The sequence below is a fragment of the Danio aesculapii genome, chromosome 23, assembly GCF_903798145.1.
Source record: "Danio aesculapii chromosome 23, fDanAes4.1, whole genome shotgun sequence".
NCBI classification, from domain to species: Eukaryota; Metazoa; Chordata; class Actinopteri; order Cypriniformes; family Danionidae; genus Danio; species Danio aesculapii.
Window position 1 is genome coordinate 25,182,017 of NC_079457.1, and position 16,380 is coordinate 25,198,396.

Here is a 16,380-nt window from a genome sequence, read left to right on the forward strand (position 1 = left end):
AAGTGACCATGAAAGTCTTGCAGATGGAGGCTTAGGTTTGTACCTGGGCATTCAGGGCTGATCCACTCCAAGGTAAGAACTTCATTCCACAACATAATCATTTTCAAGTTCTGCTTGAGTACGCATCTGGTGTTTTTAGCACAGTAAAAGCACCCTTACACCACCCAGTGTAGGATTTTATGAGTATGACAGCTAGCTAGCATTCAGTGTTAGCTTGTAGGGCTCAAGAAAATGGACTGATCCAGCGATGACCTGCCTATGCTGGAAGAGGGCACGTCCTCATATGTACGTATAGGCTGCCTTGCAAATGATATCCCAACAGTGCTGTGTAATGACCCAAATTTACCGCTTAACACCAATGGGCATAAACCCAAGCCTCTTATACTCAACTGACTCAACCATGGGAATTCATTCGCCAAGAAAAAGAGTCTATATGTGTACAGCTACGAGTATTACAACACATCTTCATGAGAAATGAGGTGTTAAACTGAAAGGCAACTACACAAGTTAAATTATCGCTATATGCATTGCCGGCTACATTAAGATAGCCTGACAGGAGTTAGAGCTAATCGAGACTTTTTTAGCAAGAAGCAACTGGCTAATGAGAAAAAGAGAATATCGAACTCCTCTCATTAGTAGCACTAAAGATTCCTGGAGATTTACCTATCCACATCAGCACACGCACATACCGCCAACACAAACTCACTGTAAACACCATCGAAACTGCTGCTGACACTTCAATTCAGAGTAACGTGAGTGAAAAATCACCTGAAGACCCTCGGAAGCTAGAAAGCCTGCAGTTTTAGAGCAACAGCTAGCTTTGAAAGGCATGCACTAGTGATTAAAGGAAACTTAATAATAGATCAGAACCTCAAGGCTGTGCTTTTCAACAAGTTCTTTAGTAGAAGCGGAGATGGTCTGACAAAAATGTGGTTCCCCAGACTCACCTGCCAGGGCTGACATCTGCTGGCTAGTTATCACCTGTAATGCATTTAGGCAGAGCGAAAACGCTGGCAGAAAAAAAACAACTCGCTTCAGACACTGCTCTTAGCTCACTGCTGCACCGACCGCAGGCTCATAAGCTTCTTCAGACTTGTGTGCCAGAGAGGAGGGAGGCCAAACACCGCTCATGAAGATTTAATGAACGCTGAATTCCTTCATTTCCCTCACACTGATTGGGAGATGGAGATATGGAACTTGTAGCACATCACGGGATGGGTTTTATTTTTTGTAGAAATCAGATAATAAGATTGTTCCAAATAGGTTGGAACTGTGCTGCTACATTCAAGCCAAAATCTGAGGCAGCACTGTGAAAATACTTCACATAGACTGCAATTCCAAAATGCATTGGGATGTATGTTGATATGCATTCTAAAAAATATCAATAAAATGCTTAGTGTTATCTAAAATCAATCACTTTACTTAATATTTGTGATTAGATTAAGTTGAGTAGACTAGGACACCGTTCACACTAATACGTTTTAGTTTTAAAACGGCATTTTAGAACGAAAACGATCCACATCCACACTGGCGTTTCACCTAGCGTTTCTGAAAAAATCTCCGTTCACACTATACCGCTGAAAACACACATCACGTAACCATACACATACTCTAGCATGCGCTGCAGAGTAAGCTGACGTCTGAGCCCAGGCAGTCAGCGGGTGCTTTGAGCACACCTCCCCAGGTAAGAGCAGCGCATGTCAAACAGTTTATCAAGGATATACTGATGGATCTCATCTCACTATAGATGTTAAATGTGATTTTTATTTCATCTTCTTGTCTATATCTAATGACTCTTTGGTCTTTTGAATCTATTACTTGTTCTCAGGTAATGTATTTTGGCTGAGTGCAAAGATAAGTTAATATATTAATTTATGTAACCACATACACTGATTCTGCATACTGACTGATTGTTTGCCTTTATTTCCTATATTGCTATAAACTTCCTATAAACTTATTGTACGTTATACTTTTATAATGGCCATTATTGATTATAAAACCTGATACATTTTTGGTGTCTGTTAAATTTTTAATAAAATGAAAATAGTGAATGCCGTTATAAAGTACACTGTTCCCTTTGGAGATTAACCCGATGTGTCCTCGGGAGTCCATATCAAACTTGCGAAGTCTGAACTTACAAGGAAAGGATGCAAGACTGTGTCCTAAATATTGAGGAAAAAGCCCATTCAGGTAGCGCGAATGTCTGCAGCCCCGCCTCCATTTTCAGATGTCTCCATTTTCCCCCATCCACACTGACACGGAGCAGCAGCGTTTTAAACCCCAAAAAACAACCTCTTCAGCGTTTTCGAAGCGCTCTGGTCTCAAAAACTCTGGGGTAGTGTGGATGGAAGGCCGTAGAAAAAATGTATGCGTTTTAAAACTAAAATGTATTAGTGTAAACGGAGCCTAAGTCTTGAACAAGATCTTATCCATGTCTTTCAATAAATCAACATTAAACTGTTCTAGTCAAATAGCTCCAGTACAGACTGACTGGCTTTAGATTGTTAGAAGAAAAAAGCTTAAATACTTTTAGAAACCGCAGTGCCTAATGACCCCTAAAAGATATACATGCTCACCCCAAAACACTCAAAAAGTAAAATTCATTGTTACATCATAGAATATTTTGCTATTTGTGATGTGAATTGTGAAGCAAGAACAAATATACAGCCTAAGAAGTGTTAAAGCCCATTCACACCACAAATGACAACTATAAAGATAACTACAACACTGTTAGTGTCCACACAAGTAGTTCTGTTATTATGAGCATGCAATGCAATTATGTCGTCTGCCATCTTAAATGCACAATTTGGTGGATTCTCTCAGACTGTCAATGTTTTTATAGTTGACCAGAAGTAATAAAACCCTGCTGAAAGTAATTTTTTTATGATATTGTTCCCTTGTGGTATTATCATTATAGATGTGGTGTGGACTGCATTAAATCTATGGAATTAGAACAATTATTTAAACATTACAAGTATGGTTATCACGTTTGAAGAGAATATAGCCTTTTAGAGTTTGACCTTTCAACTTTTAGCTTTTTGTTTCCCACAGTTTTCAACCAATTCTACAACCAAAATAGATTTGCAATAAGGGTGCAAAGTGAAATATCTTCAAGGTGCACAATAGAACTTGACCACAGGAAATGCATCAGGTGTAAACACTCTTGAAACGTTCTGAGATCTATGATATCATGAACACCTCAACAACAATTAAAACTTTTCATATGGTTTATGAGAAGACCTCATGTTTATTTCTGTGTATGCATGTGGGCCTTATAAGCATGGGTATTTAGAGTTGGCACATCCTGTGTGTATCTGTAGTGTTTGCCAGAATTAGTACATTTGCGTGTGTTAGGAGGTATACGAGTGTCAAAATATGAGGTAATGGGGGTAAAGACCTAAGGGCTCTTTGAAAATTTTCAGTGGTATACTGGTGTCTGATATGGCTAAACCTTTTCCGGCAGATAGCGGTTGATGTGTCAATCTCTGGCACTGGGAATAGCACTCAAGTTTTGCACGCCCACACTCTCACACACATACATACACACACAAATTCTCACCTTTTTCTCATGATAGTGAAATTCAGCTCTTCCTGTTTGATGTCTGCATGATCTCCGCTGGCCCGTTCGCTGCCCTCACTGTCGTCACTGCTGAAAACGGAGGCCAGCTCCTTTTTGGGCACTCGTGTTGGCGGCAAAGGGATGGTGCGCTTCTCTGCCAGTCGCCCACGGTTCTGCAGGAGCACAGAGGGGACAGACAGACTGAGACTCTGGGAACAGCCTACTCTGATTTTACTGGCTTGGGCTGTGGTACAAAAAAATGGCTAATGTTCCCGATCCGTCACATACTGGTTGAGGTTTCAATTCTCTTTAGGCTGATAAAACTAAATTCTGATTGGATTACTCTTATATTCATCACACATTTTTTGCATTTGCATTCATTTAAACTGATTCACAAAAGCCAAGCGTTTTAGGATAGATCTTCACGAAATGTTTAATCAAAAGAATTTAACCAAGCAGATAATCAACTTTTTTGGTAAATCCATGCAACATTATAACTGTCTTACATATGTTTGTCTGGTAGAAGGTTTGAAAATGTCAGATTTAGCTGATCTTTTATTTAAAGCAATAAGGGATAATTGCATCACCACTTGTGGGAAACAAACTTGCAAACATTTGGTATGTTAGCCATCTAATCACTAAGCTATATTGGCAACAAAACTCATTTTCATATTTAGAGAACTTTTAAAATACTTTACATAGCTATACGGTTCATTCAAAGCAATCAGGAATATATAATTCAAGGAATCATGCTATGTGGGATGTGAACTTGAACATTTTTGTTTGTTAGCCGTCTAATTATTAAGCTATGTAGATCTTGCAGCAAAAACACACATCATTTCATATTTAATGAAGTTTCTAAATCTCTGATTTAGTGTTTCTTTTCGGCTTAGTCCCTTTATTGAACAGGGGCTGCCACAGCGGAATGAACCGCCAACTTATCCAGCATATGTTTTACACAGCCGATGCCTTTCCAGCTGCAACCCATCACTGGGAAACACCCATACACACCAAATAACACATATACACTATGGCCAATTTAGCTTACCCAATTCACCTATAGCGCATGTCTTTGGACTTGTGGGGGAAACCGGAGCACCCGGAGGAAACCCACGCCAACACGGGGAGAACATGCAAATTCCACACAGAAATGCCAATTGACCCGAGAATGGAACCAGTGACCTTTTTGCTGTGAGGCAAACGTGCTACGCACTGCGCCATCATGTCACCCTCTCTAAACTATATTATTTCCAGCAATATTTCCAGCAAAATTTGAAAAAAGGTTTGAAAACCCCTGATTTATTTGACAACTTTAATTAAAGCATGTCAGGCATAAATGACACAAGGATCATATTTCAGAAGATAACATATTGTGGGATGTGATCTTGCAGGCGTATGGTTCATTAGCCAGCGAGTTCACTTGGGACACAATGACACGAAGATTTTCTCTCAAGAAATTCCCAAATGTGGGAAGTGAACTTGCGACCTTTTGGTTAAGTAGCCTTCTAAATACTAATCTACACTACCTCCGAAAATCACATTGTATATATTCATTGTATATTCTGGAAATAGTTTGAAAAACCTTGATTTAAATTATATATTTTAGATAATTTTTATAATTATATCAGGGATAGGTGAATGAAGGACTCACAAACTTGCAAACTTGTTTAGTTTGCTATCCATTAGCTAAATTAAAATGTCTCCAAAATTCACAATCAACGCTTTCTTCAAAGCATGACAAAATGATTATATTTAAGAAATCAACCCTTATGGCATAAAAACATTTGGTTTGTTAGTCACATAATTACTATGCAGTACTACACCACCCAAAAATTCATGCAGTGCTCAGCATATATGAGTACACCCCTCACACCTCTCTCGTTTAAATAAATATTTCCTATAGGATGCTTTACGATATTATATTTGTGCATATACATTAGTTTAGTCAGTACTGAAGCCAAATCTGGAGCTAATCTAACAAAATAACTTACTATAATGATTCAAAAATTAGTAGGCCAAATTTAGGTTAGGGAAAAAAATTAATTAATTTTTTTTAAATAGCAAAAATCGAGAGAAACAAAAAAACATGTACAATTTTGTTGAAATGTAGTTTGTAAATTATTTTTGCAATATTTAGCATGAATTTATTTTGTTTTGTGACTAAAATATTACTTTAATAAAATATCTGTTTAATAAATCTGTTTTGTTCATATGCACCAATATATTTTTACCCATATTCACTGAGAAATAAAGAAAAAGATTTTCAAAATGGGGTGTCCTCATATATGCTGAGCACTGTATATTTTTATAGCTGTAGTTGTAAAGTATGACAATCTAAGTAACAGTTATATTTCTTACATAAAATTCCAGCAAATGGTCGTTTATGTTTCTCTGACTGTCATACGACCTATACAGATCAGCCTCACATGTCACACATTTAATGCAGCTGCATCTGATTCACAAATCTCATAAATGATGAATCACAGCTCATGAATCATGAGGAAGTAATGACAGATTGAAGGGAGGAAATGCGCAACAGGCTGAACTCCCCAAACAACAGCAAAACTCAGAGCTGTTCAGAGGGAAAGACCATTGATCCACGAGACCAGTGATGGAGGATGGATGAGCGAATAAGACGTGATAGTGATTCCTTCTCTTCCTCTTTGCCTCTATCCGCATCAGACATCTAAAGACAGCGAAGGATGAAGGGGATGAGAGGCCCTCAGGGTTTAGTGTGTGAAGCTGGGCGACCTTTAATGTGACCTGAAGGGGTCAGTGCAGATTTCTGTGCCTCTATCTCTATCCATGAGTGAACAGAGAAGGAGAGAGAGGATTTAAAGGGGAAAAAGAAAAAGAAGAAAAAAGGGGGAAACATATACAAAAAAAACAACTGTATGTAGGATTGAGGGAATGCTGTGATGCCTTAGAATAAACAATGTGAAAAGATACACAAATTTTGACATGTGACAATACAGTTTTTCTGCACCCATGCTGCTTGTGACTGAGGGATTCATTCATTCATTTTCCTTCAGCTTAGTCTCTATTTCAGAAGTCGCCACAGCAAAATGAACTGCCAACTATTTCAATAATAGAACAGCAGCCTCTGAAAATGACGCCCCTTTTTGGTCATTTAAATGGACTACAATTTTATCTGGAAGACTCCTCCATTAAAATCAATTCCTGCAACTGCTCCAGCATATAAATTTTACTCGAAAAACAACACCTCGAATAAGGTCCTCTTCTCCCTCGCAAACTCCACATAAGTCTGTTTGGGTGACTTCGCGTGAGATCTGAATTTCTGCTGATAGGCTTCTGGAGCTAATTCGTGGGCACGCAAAACGCAGCCTTTACCACATCGTAATCTAACGAATGCTCCAGAGGTAACGCAGAACCTATCTCTCTCGCTTTGCCGGATAAGCTGCATTGCAGCAGTAGTACCCACATAACTTTAGGCCAATCAAATTTCCCAGCTATAAAACACTACAAAACAGGCATCAACTTCAGTCTCGAGAAATGATGGGTCTAATTTAATATACCTACGTGCAATGAATTGAGCAACATTAAACTGCTGAATGCAACTAGATGCGACCGGTGATGGACGGATTGATGAATTGATGGAGGACGCGAATGAGGCATCGGTAGTGTTTTTTTTTTCTAAAGCTTGTGCTTCTAAGTCCAGTTTATGCAATTTAATTTAACTTAATATTTTTCAACCTCAATTTCACGCAGTTTTATAACCTCAGAGTTGTACTAGAAATCTAAGCATTATGTAAATTTACATATAACTGATTGCCCCTTGACTAATTGCTAGTCGCATTTTTAATTTAGTTATTTAATTGAATTAAGTTCACACAACTGTCCCATAATCCCCCTGGTAGGGTTTGTTTTCCAATAAAATTTGTTTTTAACAAGTTTTATGGTAATTTTTATCTTAGGATAAACCTAAACTATGGCAAAAAAAAAGTCTAATATATAAAAAATTAGGGCTGGGCGATTAATCGAAAAATGTAATCGAAATCGACATTTAGAACCTATAATCGATCAAATTTTTCCAGGTAAATTTTTTTCAATTATTTTCCCTGTTGTGTGTGGTCATGTGACCCTGCACTGTTAAAGCTGATTTATACTTTTGCAGATTTAATATGAAAATCATTGAAAATTATTTATTTTGTTTCCAATAGTGCAAGTTTTTTTTTTTCACTTTTTTTTAAAGGAAAAAGCGACAGTTCATTTTAGGTAATGTGAGTTTTAATTTCAGTTGTTCAGCATTGAAGTTCAATAAATAATCATAGTGTGTTTCCTTCAATTAAATCTCTTGCTTGTACAAAACTTGAGCAAAAAATATTAATTGTAATCGAGTTAAAATGTTCAATTAATCGAGCTTTTGATTTTAGGTTATTAGGATAGGATTTTAGGACAGAAGGGTTAATATTTTGAGAATGCTCGAAATTCTAGATTAGTTACTGGCGAAAGAAAGAGTAATTCTATCTCTGCTTTGTTTTTAAAGAAATATTACATAAAATGTGTTAAAGCACATTTATAGAAATCTTAGAATATATGGTAACTTACATATAACTTATTATAAATAAAACTGATTGCCCCTTGACTAACTTAACTGCTAGTCACATTTTTAATATAAAGACTAAGTTCATGCAAAACATGAATCTCATGATCCCTCTGGTATGGTTTGTTTTACAATAAAATTAGTTGGTTACTGGTGAAAGAAAGCGCAATTCTATCTCTGCGTTGTTTTTTAAGAAATCTTACAGGTTTGAGAGTTCTACTTGTACTGTACCGTCTACTTTTTATAGCAGTGCTAGTTATACTGTAATTTTAACACTAGGCATGCAACAATAAATACTTCTTCCTGTTTCAAAAACGAATGTAAGGCAACGGACAGTAATGTATAGAGCATTACAGAGTATTTGTCATCACAAAACTGTTAAAGAAATATTTTATGGCACAGTATTCAGCAATTCAATGCTTTTGATGTTTACATTAAATGTTCTGCTTATTGTATTGTTTCTATTGTTATGGTTTTGGTATTGATTTCAATGGTTATGGTTTATTGTAAATTCCTCTTTTCTTGTGTTGAACCCCAGGAAGAATAGTTACTACTCTGGTAGTGAAAAATTACTAGTTGGCATGACACAGCTTATCCCTAACATGAGGCAATTAGTGCTATTTTTTAGGAGAAGCCGATTTTCTCTGGTTGTGTACACTTACTTCTCATTTCTCTTCATAACAAAAATGTAAAAATCCAGAAGAATGGATACGGCTTTGAAAAAAACTTCAACTGCAGAAGTCTGTTTGTGTGAATGGGTGGTGTGTATGTGTGTGTGTGTGAGCATGCTTGCATCTCCAGCTCTGTCAAAGTTTGCAGAGCCCTGCAGCTATCCTTCCTCCACACCCAAAGCTTGCACGCGCACATACACATATGCAGAGCATCCCACAGGAGCCGAGGCGTGAGTGGCAGGCCGGGGCAGGAGGTGGAGAGACTAGCCAAGAGGCAAACAGGTGCAGCCCCTCTGGATTCTCTCAAGTGGCATACATTAAAAGGAAGAGGGGGGAAAAAAGCCGAAAAAGATGAAAACATCCCTGAGGATGGGCAGGCTGAACACAGTTTTTTTTTTTAAGAGAAATTGTCTTTTTTTTTTTTTTTTTTTTTTGCAGAGGAAGCAGAATTTTGTCTGTCTACCTTATATTTTATAATGAAAATTAGAGCTATGGACACTTGAGCACACTTGATGAATTTATTCAAACATCAAAGTTGTTTAAACTGAGACTAATCTCCTATAAACTCTTGTGAAACGATATCAACAGAACCGCAAGCACACAAACAAACAGTTTATTCTTTTTTGTGACATTATATCCGTGCGGCAAGAGTGTTTTGGGACTGTTAACAGTCACTGGAAGCCGCCTATGAAGTGCGCTGGCACTAGTGATGCTTCATCTGATAAAGTTAGCGTTGAGAGACGACTGTTACCCACATGGCCTCAGCGGAGACAGGCCTTTGCACACACACACTTCCCTGCCCCCATTCCTCATCTCCAACCCCCACCCTTCTCAACGTCCTCCCGGAAAGCCCCCGTCCAGCCCCCTCGCTTTATTCGGCGTAACTGACGCAGAACCGGGGGCGGCTGCGCACTATTTCCGGTAACACTTCCGCACAGAGGGAGTCAGGGAGGGTGCTTCAAAACAAAAACATAAAAAACCTGGGCTTCGATTCCCGCCTACATGTACATACACACACATTCACACCCACACACATACACACACACTGTCACTCAGGCATGGAAAAAAATATTGAATATGAATTTCCTTTAAGCAGCATTTCTATGAATAAGTCCTCCCACACTTAATGTCTGTCGTTCAATGAGACAAGCTATATATATACACACATTTGCACACAACGCACATACACAAACACATAAATATAAAACCACAGATGTAAAGTCGAAGTGAGTAATCAGCTCGGTTGGTGTTTCTGTCTTAAGCCCCATAAAACTCATGAACTGAGACATTTCCAACTTATGCGGGATGTTCTCACAGTCTCCTCATAGAGAAGACCTCACAAGAGGGAGTAAGAAAACAGCAGAATTACAGCACAGTAAAGCTGAGCTCAGATAAGCCATAACAAGCCAGACACAAACTTTGCTCAAAGTTTTTAACAACCAAGGACTGCATAAAACTGCAAAGGACTCCTGGCTGAAGATGATTGATATACACACTCAAAAGTTTGAAATAAAACTTTTTCTGATAGGATCCTCTAAATTAACCAGAAAATATAAAAATATATATTCAAATAATTGTGCATTTGATCTATGGGAGAAAAATATTGATTTGGTTTTCACAGAAATATTGGTTGCACTTTATTTTATGGCTTTTATTTTTATGGTTTCCACTGAGTGGTACGGTATGGTACGGTTTAGTTCGGTACGCTTTTATGGCCGTTCCCACTATCAAAAGGTCCCTAAAAGTGAACTGTACCTTACCACTTTTTGGGTACCCTTTGCAAAGGGTACCTAGCACAACAAAAGTGTACCAAAAGGCGAAGCTAGACGTACAACTGATCGCTGTTGGTTTACAGAGATACATCACTCACTCCTGCAACAAGCCAGGAGAATGAAAACAAAGCAAGCGCCATTTTTAAAAACACAGCCGAGACATTACACTGTAATAATATAAACATATAATAACAAGCCGTGGTCGACCCAAGCTTAAACAAACCTTGTCGTTGTCTTGATGAACAGCCACAAAGCTAAGAAGATCCACTGGTACCCTTTTGCCAGTGGAAACGCAAGCCTCATAAAGGTTACTGTACCGTACCACTCAGTGGAAATGGGTCATTAAATTATACTTAACATGTATAGTACTTACAGTTGTACTGTAAAAAATTACTGGATTATATAAGGTGACTAAATGGGTTAAACTAAGGTTTGGTGTAGGTTTAGTTAGAGTACATAATTATTACCAAGTTTATGTAAGGACTATGATAAGTACAGTAGTATCAACATGCAAAACAGGAGTGTAAAGTACTGACAAAAAAATCTGCAGCACTTTTGTGCAACTGTTGTTTTTAACATTGAGAATTTTTAGAAATGTTTTTGAGCCAAGAATTAGCATTTTAGAGTGATTCTGAAAGATTCTGTGACACTGAAGACTGGAGTAATGATGCTAAAAGTCATATTTCTATACTAATAATTTTTTTAAAATGATTAAAATAGAAAACTATTTTAAATTAATATTTTTATAGTTTTTAAAGTAATATTTCATAATATTAGTATTTATATTGTGTTATTGATCATTTAAATGCAGCCATGGTGAGCGTTACAAACCTAATAAGCTCATCGGCTGCTTCACGTGCACACGCGTCAAGCAACTGAAGCAGAGCTTGAAGGTAAACAAACAGCGGTTTATCATAAGCATTTTATTGATATTTTTTCCACAGTTGGCATTAGGAAGGAACATAGAAACGTTATCTGACTATCCACTCTTTCTGGCAATTTTCCTTCTGCGTTTACACAATTACACACAATTGGCAAATTACCAGTAATGTCATAACTTCTCTTTCCGGAATGAATATTTTCAAAAAGGGTCTGTTTACACATAATCCCTTTTTGGAAAATTGCTGGTTATTTTCCATAAATGTCTGTATGTGTGAAAGAGGCTATCTATTCAACGTAACCAGAAGGATTTTTTTTAAATAATCAACTGAAGTTATGAAGTCAGTTGAGAGTAAAACATGTTATCAAATGTAGTATTTTAACACTTACTACACACAGTGTAAATCAATGGAGTTAACTTGTTAACAAAGGTTCAGCAGCGGGACCAAGTCTTACTTTGCCTCCTTAACCAATCACCTACTTCCCAAAGCTTACTTAAGGCAGACTAGCCCTCTAGCACTGTTCTTCTCGTTCTCTCAAACCCACACTCCCTCTCTCTATTTCCTTGCTTCCCATTAACAATTTTTATAACCCTCTCTTCCCTCCTAGGTTGAATCGGGGGGTCCAATCATCTCTACCAAAATATTACAGAGACGGTACCCCCACTCTGATTCTCTGGGCATCATTGTAGAATGCCCGATTAACTTACCTACCTCTTACTTCCGTTCCCCTTCATCCCACTGTTCCCTTACCATCCCTACAATAAAGTCTATCTCAAAATGCTCAAAGTGATGCTGACATTATCACAAAACAATTATCTTGATTTGATTATCGTCAGATTAAATCAATTAAAATTTTAACGTGATTTTGTATAGTCATCAGAGTGGCACAACCAGCTTTACTGACAAAATGCACATGAAAAACGCATCTTCGAATAATCGCTCAGCCCTAAAATCATAAATCTAAACTCCGAGCACTAGACTTTGATATGCAACTGACTGTAGGAGAAGGGAAAAGTAAACACATGGCCAAAAATTGTGCTTCACAACATACAAAAGTTCAAGTTTGGCAAACAATGACCTGCAAATTCACAGGACAAGAAGACACATGACCAGTAAAGCATCTACACATCTCATATTGACCTGATGTTTTAGTGACATTTAATTTACCATGTTTTCACATTTATTTTAGGGGATTTCATTTAAAGGCAGAAGTATAACATTCAGTTTAATGTGACCACACTATGGTTTGGTTTTAAAGCTAATTGTAAAAGTTAATTTTTTATTATAAATTGTAAATTATTATTTCAAACCAGGAGTGTAACATACCATCCTATTTGCATCTACTTTTACAAGTTTAATGTGAGCATATAATGGTTTTGTTTAAAAGCTAGTTGCTTTTTATTAGTTAGTAAATAATAAAAAGTATTATTTTAAACAAGAACACTGTAATGACTAATCAGCAAGATTCATAAAGTGTATAATTTGCCGTATAATATGTTTCAGTTGACTTTGGAAGTCGAGTTTGGAAGCGTCCTCACATTTTTTCATCGTTGGCTCAGACAGTAAGGATGATATGGAAAAGTAGAGAGACGTTTTCTTGGCGCTGTATTTTCTGAAAGGTGCACTGGCCTTCTGCTGAGGAATACACACACACACGCACACATTTGTGCACAGCAGTAGCAGCTCATGACATTCCTGCAGCTGTGGCGCGCTCCCCCAGCACTGTCCCCGGGGGACGAATGCCTAATGAGTCACGCGTCTGTCTGCTCTAACCTCTGTGTATGTGTGTGTCCATGTGTATGCGTGTGTGCAAGTGTGGAGGCGGGACGCTGGGCAGACTTGGCACAAGCTGGGGGTGGGGGCATGTGGGTTGGTATGGCGGGGTTTAATGTGCCTACTTAGATCTATTGGCACATTCGATAACAAGGAAGGAAATGCTAAATACTTTCTGCAAGAGGCTTGCCATAAATTTGCTGTAGTGTTCGGTTACATCCACATGACGAGATCTAATCAGTTTTTACACATACCCAGTTGGAACACAACGGCAAACAACTAATTTCCAAGTTATAAAAATTCAGACATTACAAAAAAAGTTTTACAATTTGATTTAGATGTTCTTAAAGCTTTGCACAGAACGTCATGTAAACAAATAGGAAAATGTGTCTCATTGCATCAACCTGTCATGGTATACACTACCGGTCAAAAGTTTGGGGTCAATACAATATATGCTTTAAGATAAGCTTCCCCTGCTCACCAAGGCTGCATTTATTTAATCAAAAATACAGTACAAATTGTAAAATTGTGAAATCTTATTGCACTTTAAAATAACTGTTCAAAAGTAGTTTATAATTGAATTTAATTATTTATTTAGTGATTTTAATGATACATTTTCAGCTTTATTACTCCAGTCTTCAGAGTCACATGATCCTTCAGAAATCACTTTAATATTTATTATTATTATTATTATTATTATTATTATTATTATTATTATTATTATTGTTGTTATTATTATTATTATCAATGATAATAGTAATAAAAGCAATAATGACTGGTGCAATAATTTAATTTGACAATGAGAAAGCAGTTATTTAAAATTGTAATAAATATATAACCATTTTTTTACATTTAATAAATGCCGCCTTGATGAACAGAATAATTTTCTTTTAAAAAAATATGAAAAAAAAAAGAATTAAATAAAACTGACCCGAAACTTTGGACCGGTAGTGTATTTATAGAGTGAGCCGACTTCAAAGCTAACATCCTGTACTTTTATTGGTGCCATTTTAATAGATGCGAACGTTAGCAAGAAGATGACAAATAAAATGTTTTTGCTATTAATCTGCATGCAATGGAAATCAGTTATGCTCAACTTGGACCTTGTTTATAAATACAATTAAGTTGTGTGAATGGCCAATTCCAGAGGTATTTGAAAAACACATTAGATTACTTTCACTGTATTAAATATCTAGATAAAACCATCTAAAAAGACCAGGAACACTCCACCTACTGACACCCGATAATTATGGGACATGGTCATTCATACCAATTTGTGGATTTTTGTCAACAACTAGCAACTTTCTAATCATTGCTGTAACTTTTATTAACATTTTCATTCAAAAGTATTAAATAGTACTCCTTCAAAAACAATGACAGAAATAAAAAAGCAGAAAAGGTATTGTCAAAATCTGAACACATGTAGTAATAAAAGATACATATGAATGCATAGTCATAACCAAGTGTAAGCAGTAATGCATCTCAGCAGACCAATAGTGAATAAAATGAAAATTCGATCTACAATTTTTATATAAACACTGGTGTTGATGTAATTATCAACAACTGAGTAACTTTTTAAAGTAACTTAAGGCTTCAAACAATAATTGTATGAATTAAATTAACCAAGTTGAGGACAACATTTAAACCGTAAACCCTGCTGTTATCATTAGTAAAGCTATTAAGTTAATGTAACTTGACATTACTTAAAATACCAAGTTTTGGCACCAAAACCTAAACAGGTGTGTTTAACTTACTCATTAGGCAGCAAAAAACTTTTAATTAATGTTTTAAGTTCTCTGAACGTAACATTTTAATTTCTTTAAACAATTCACCATGTCTCTGTTTAAAATGATTGGCTGCACTTGAAATTCTGCCTTGACAACCGCGCTGATTGGTCAATATATGTTATATGACACAAGGTGGTCATTATGCTTGTGATGGTAAATTTTGCTGAAGCACAGCAGGACAGAGGCACTACCAAGAACCATCTGACGAAAGAGAAAAGTTAAATTAATAAGTAGATATTTAAATGCTTATATACATTTTTCCTAATTGATATTTTCGCAGAGGCAACACAGTGGCGCAGTGGGTAGTGCTGTTGCTTCACAGCAAGAAGGTCACTGTTTTGAGTCCCGGCTGGATCAATTGGATCATTTCTATGTGGAGTTTGCATGTTCTCCCCGTGTTCACGTGGGTTTCCTCCAGGTCCTCCGGTTTCCCCCACAACTCCAAAAACATGTGCTATAGGTGAATTGGGTAAGCTAAATTGTCCGAAGTGTATGTGTGTATGTCCTGGTTCTCCGGGTTGGGGGATGAGCGTTGGGCTAACAACCCACCTTGTGAAAATTAGATGTTACGAAACACCAACATAGTGTGGCTGATAATCGACTTTGATACAATCAGCCCAGGGAGTAAGTAAGTAAGTAAAGAATATAAAAGCTGAAAAATTTGGAAGTTTAGTCTATTAGCCATTTTAAGTTATCTGTACTTAAACATTTAGGTTATCTGTAAATTAACATTTAAGTTAATTCAATGAAGAGATCACATTTGGTTAACTCAATTAATTAAGTTGTCGATTTCCCATTACTCAAATGAACCGATGGAGTCCCTTTCCTCAAATAATTGGAGTAGTCTCAACTTATTAGGATTTACAGTGTAATTGTTTTTGACACTAAATTATTTGTTTTAGTTATTTCTACAAAAAGGAATCATTTAAACCAATAATCACAGTCATTTATTCAATAATAATAATTTTGTTTAAACAATTTATTCAAACGAATTACATATTTTAAATAGTCTGCAGAAATCACCATCAGAACCTTTAATAAATTACAGAATCATGGGAAAACTGTGATCTCTGAACAAAAGAAATAATTTATGCACAGTCATGCAGCTTTAGTTGCTTATTTATACAATGTAGCTTATACTGAATATTTGATTTTGTGTGTATGATAAGTAGAAGAGAGCTGAAGGGCAGTGCTTTTCCCATTCTCACCCAGAAAAAGCCCCTCGCCAACCTCCCCCCGACCCATAGGGTGAGTGGGCAGTGTCAGCTCAGTGAAGCGTTCCCCGGCGCGGGGAGGTCAGTGGCAGTCCAGCCATGCGTGCCAAGATTTTTCTGCCTTCATTTGGATGTCGCCCTCCCACCGCCCAACCACTT

At 36.9% G+C, this 16,380-nt stretch overlaps 1 protein-coding gene across 2 annotated transcripts in view; it reads right to left on the bottom strand.

The window, feature by feature from the left end:
- samd11 (sterile alpha motif domain containing 11) overlaps positions 1-16,380 on the bottom strand; it is a 104,225-nt gene that overhangs the window by 71,875 nt on the left and 15,970 nt on the right. For both annotated transcript variants that reach the window (XM_056449084.1, XM_056449083.1), the window contains exon 3: positions 3,560-3,732. In XM_056449084.1, the coding sequence (XP_056305059.1) occupies positions 3,560-3,732 (173 nt within the window). The remainder of the gene's footprint in view (positions 1-3,559; positions 3,733-16,380) is intronic.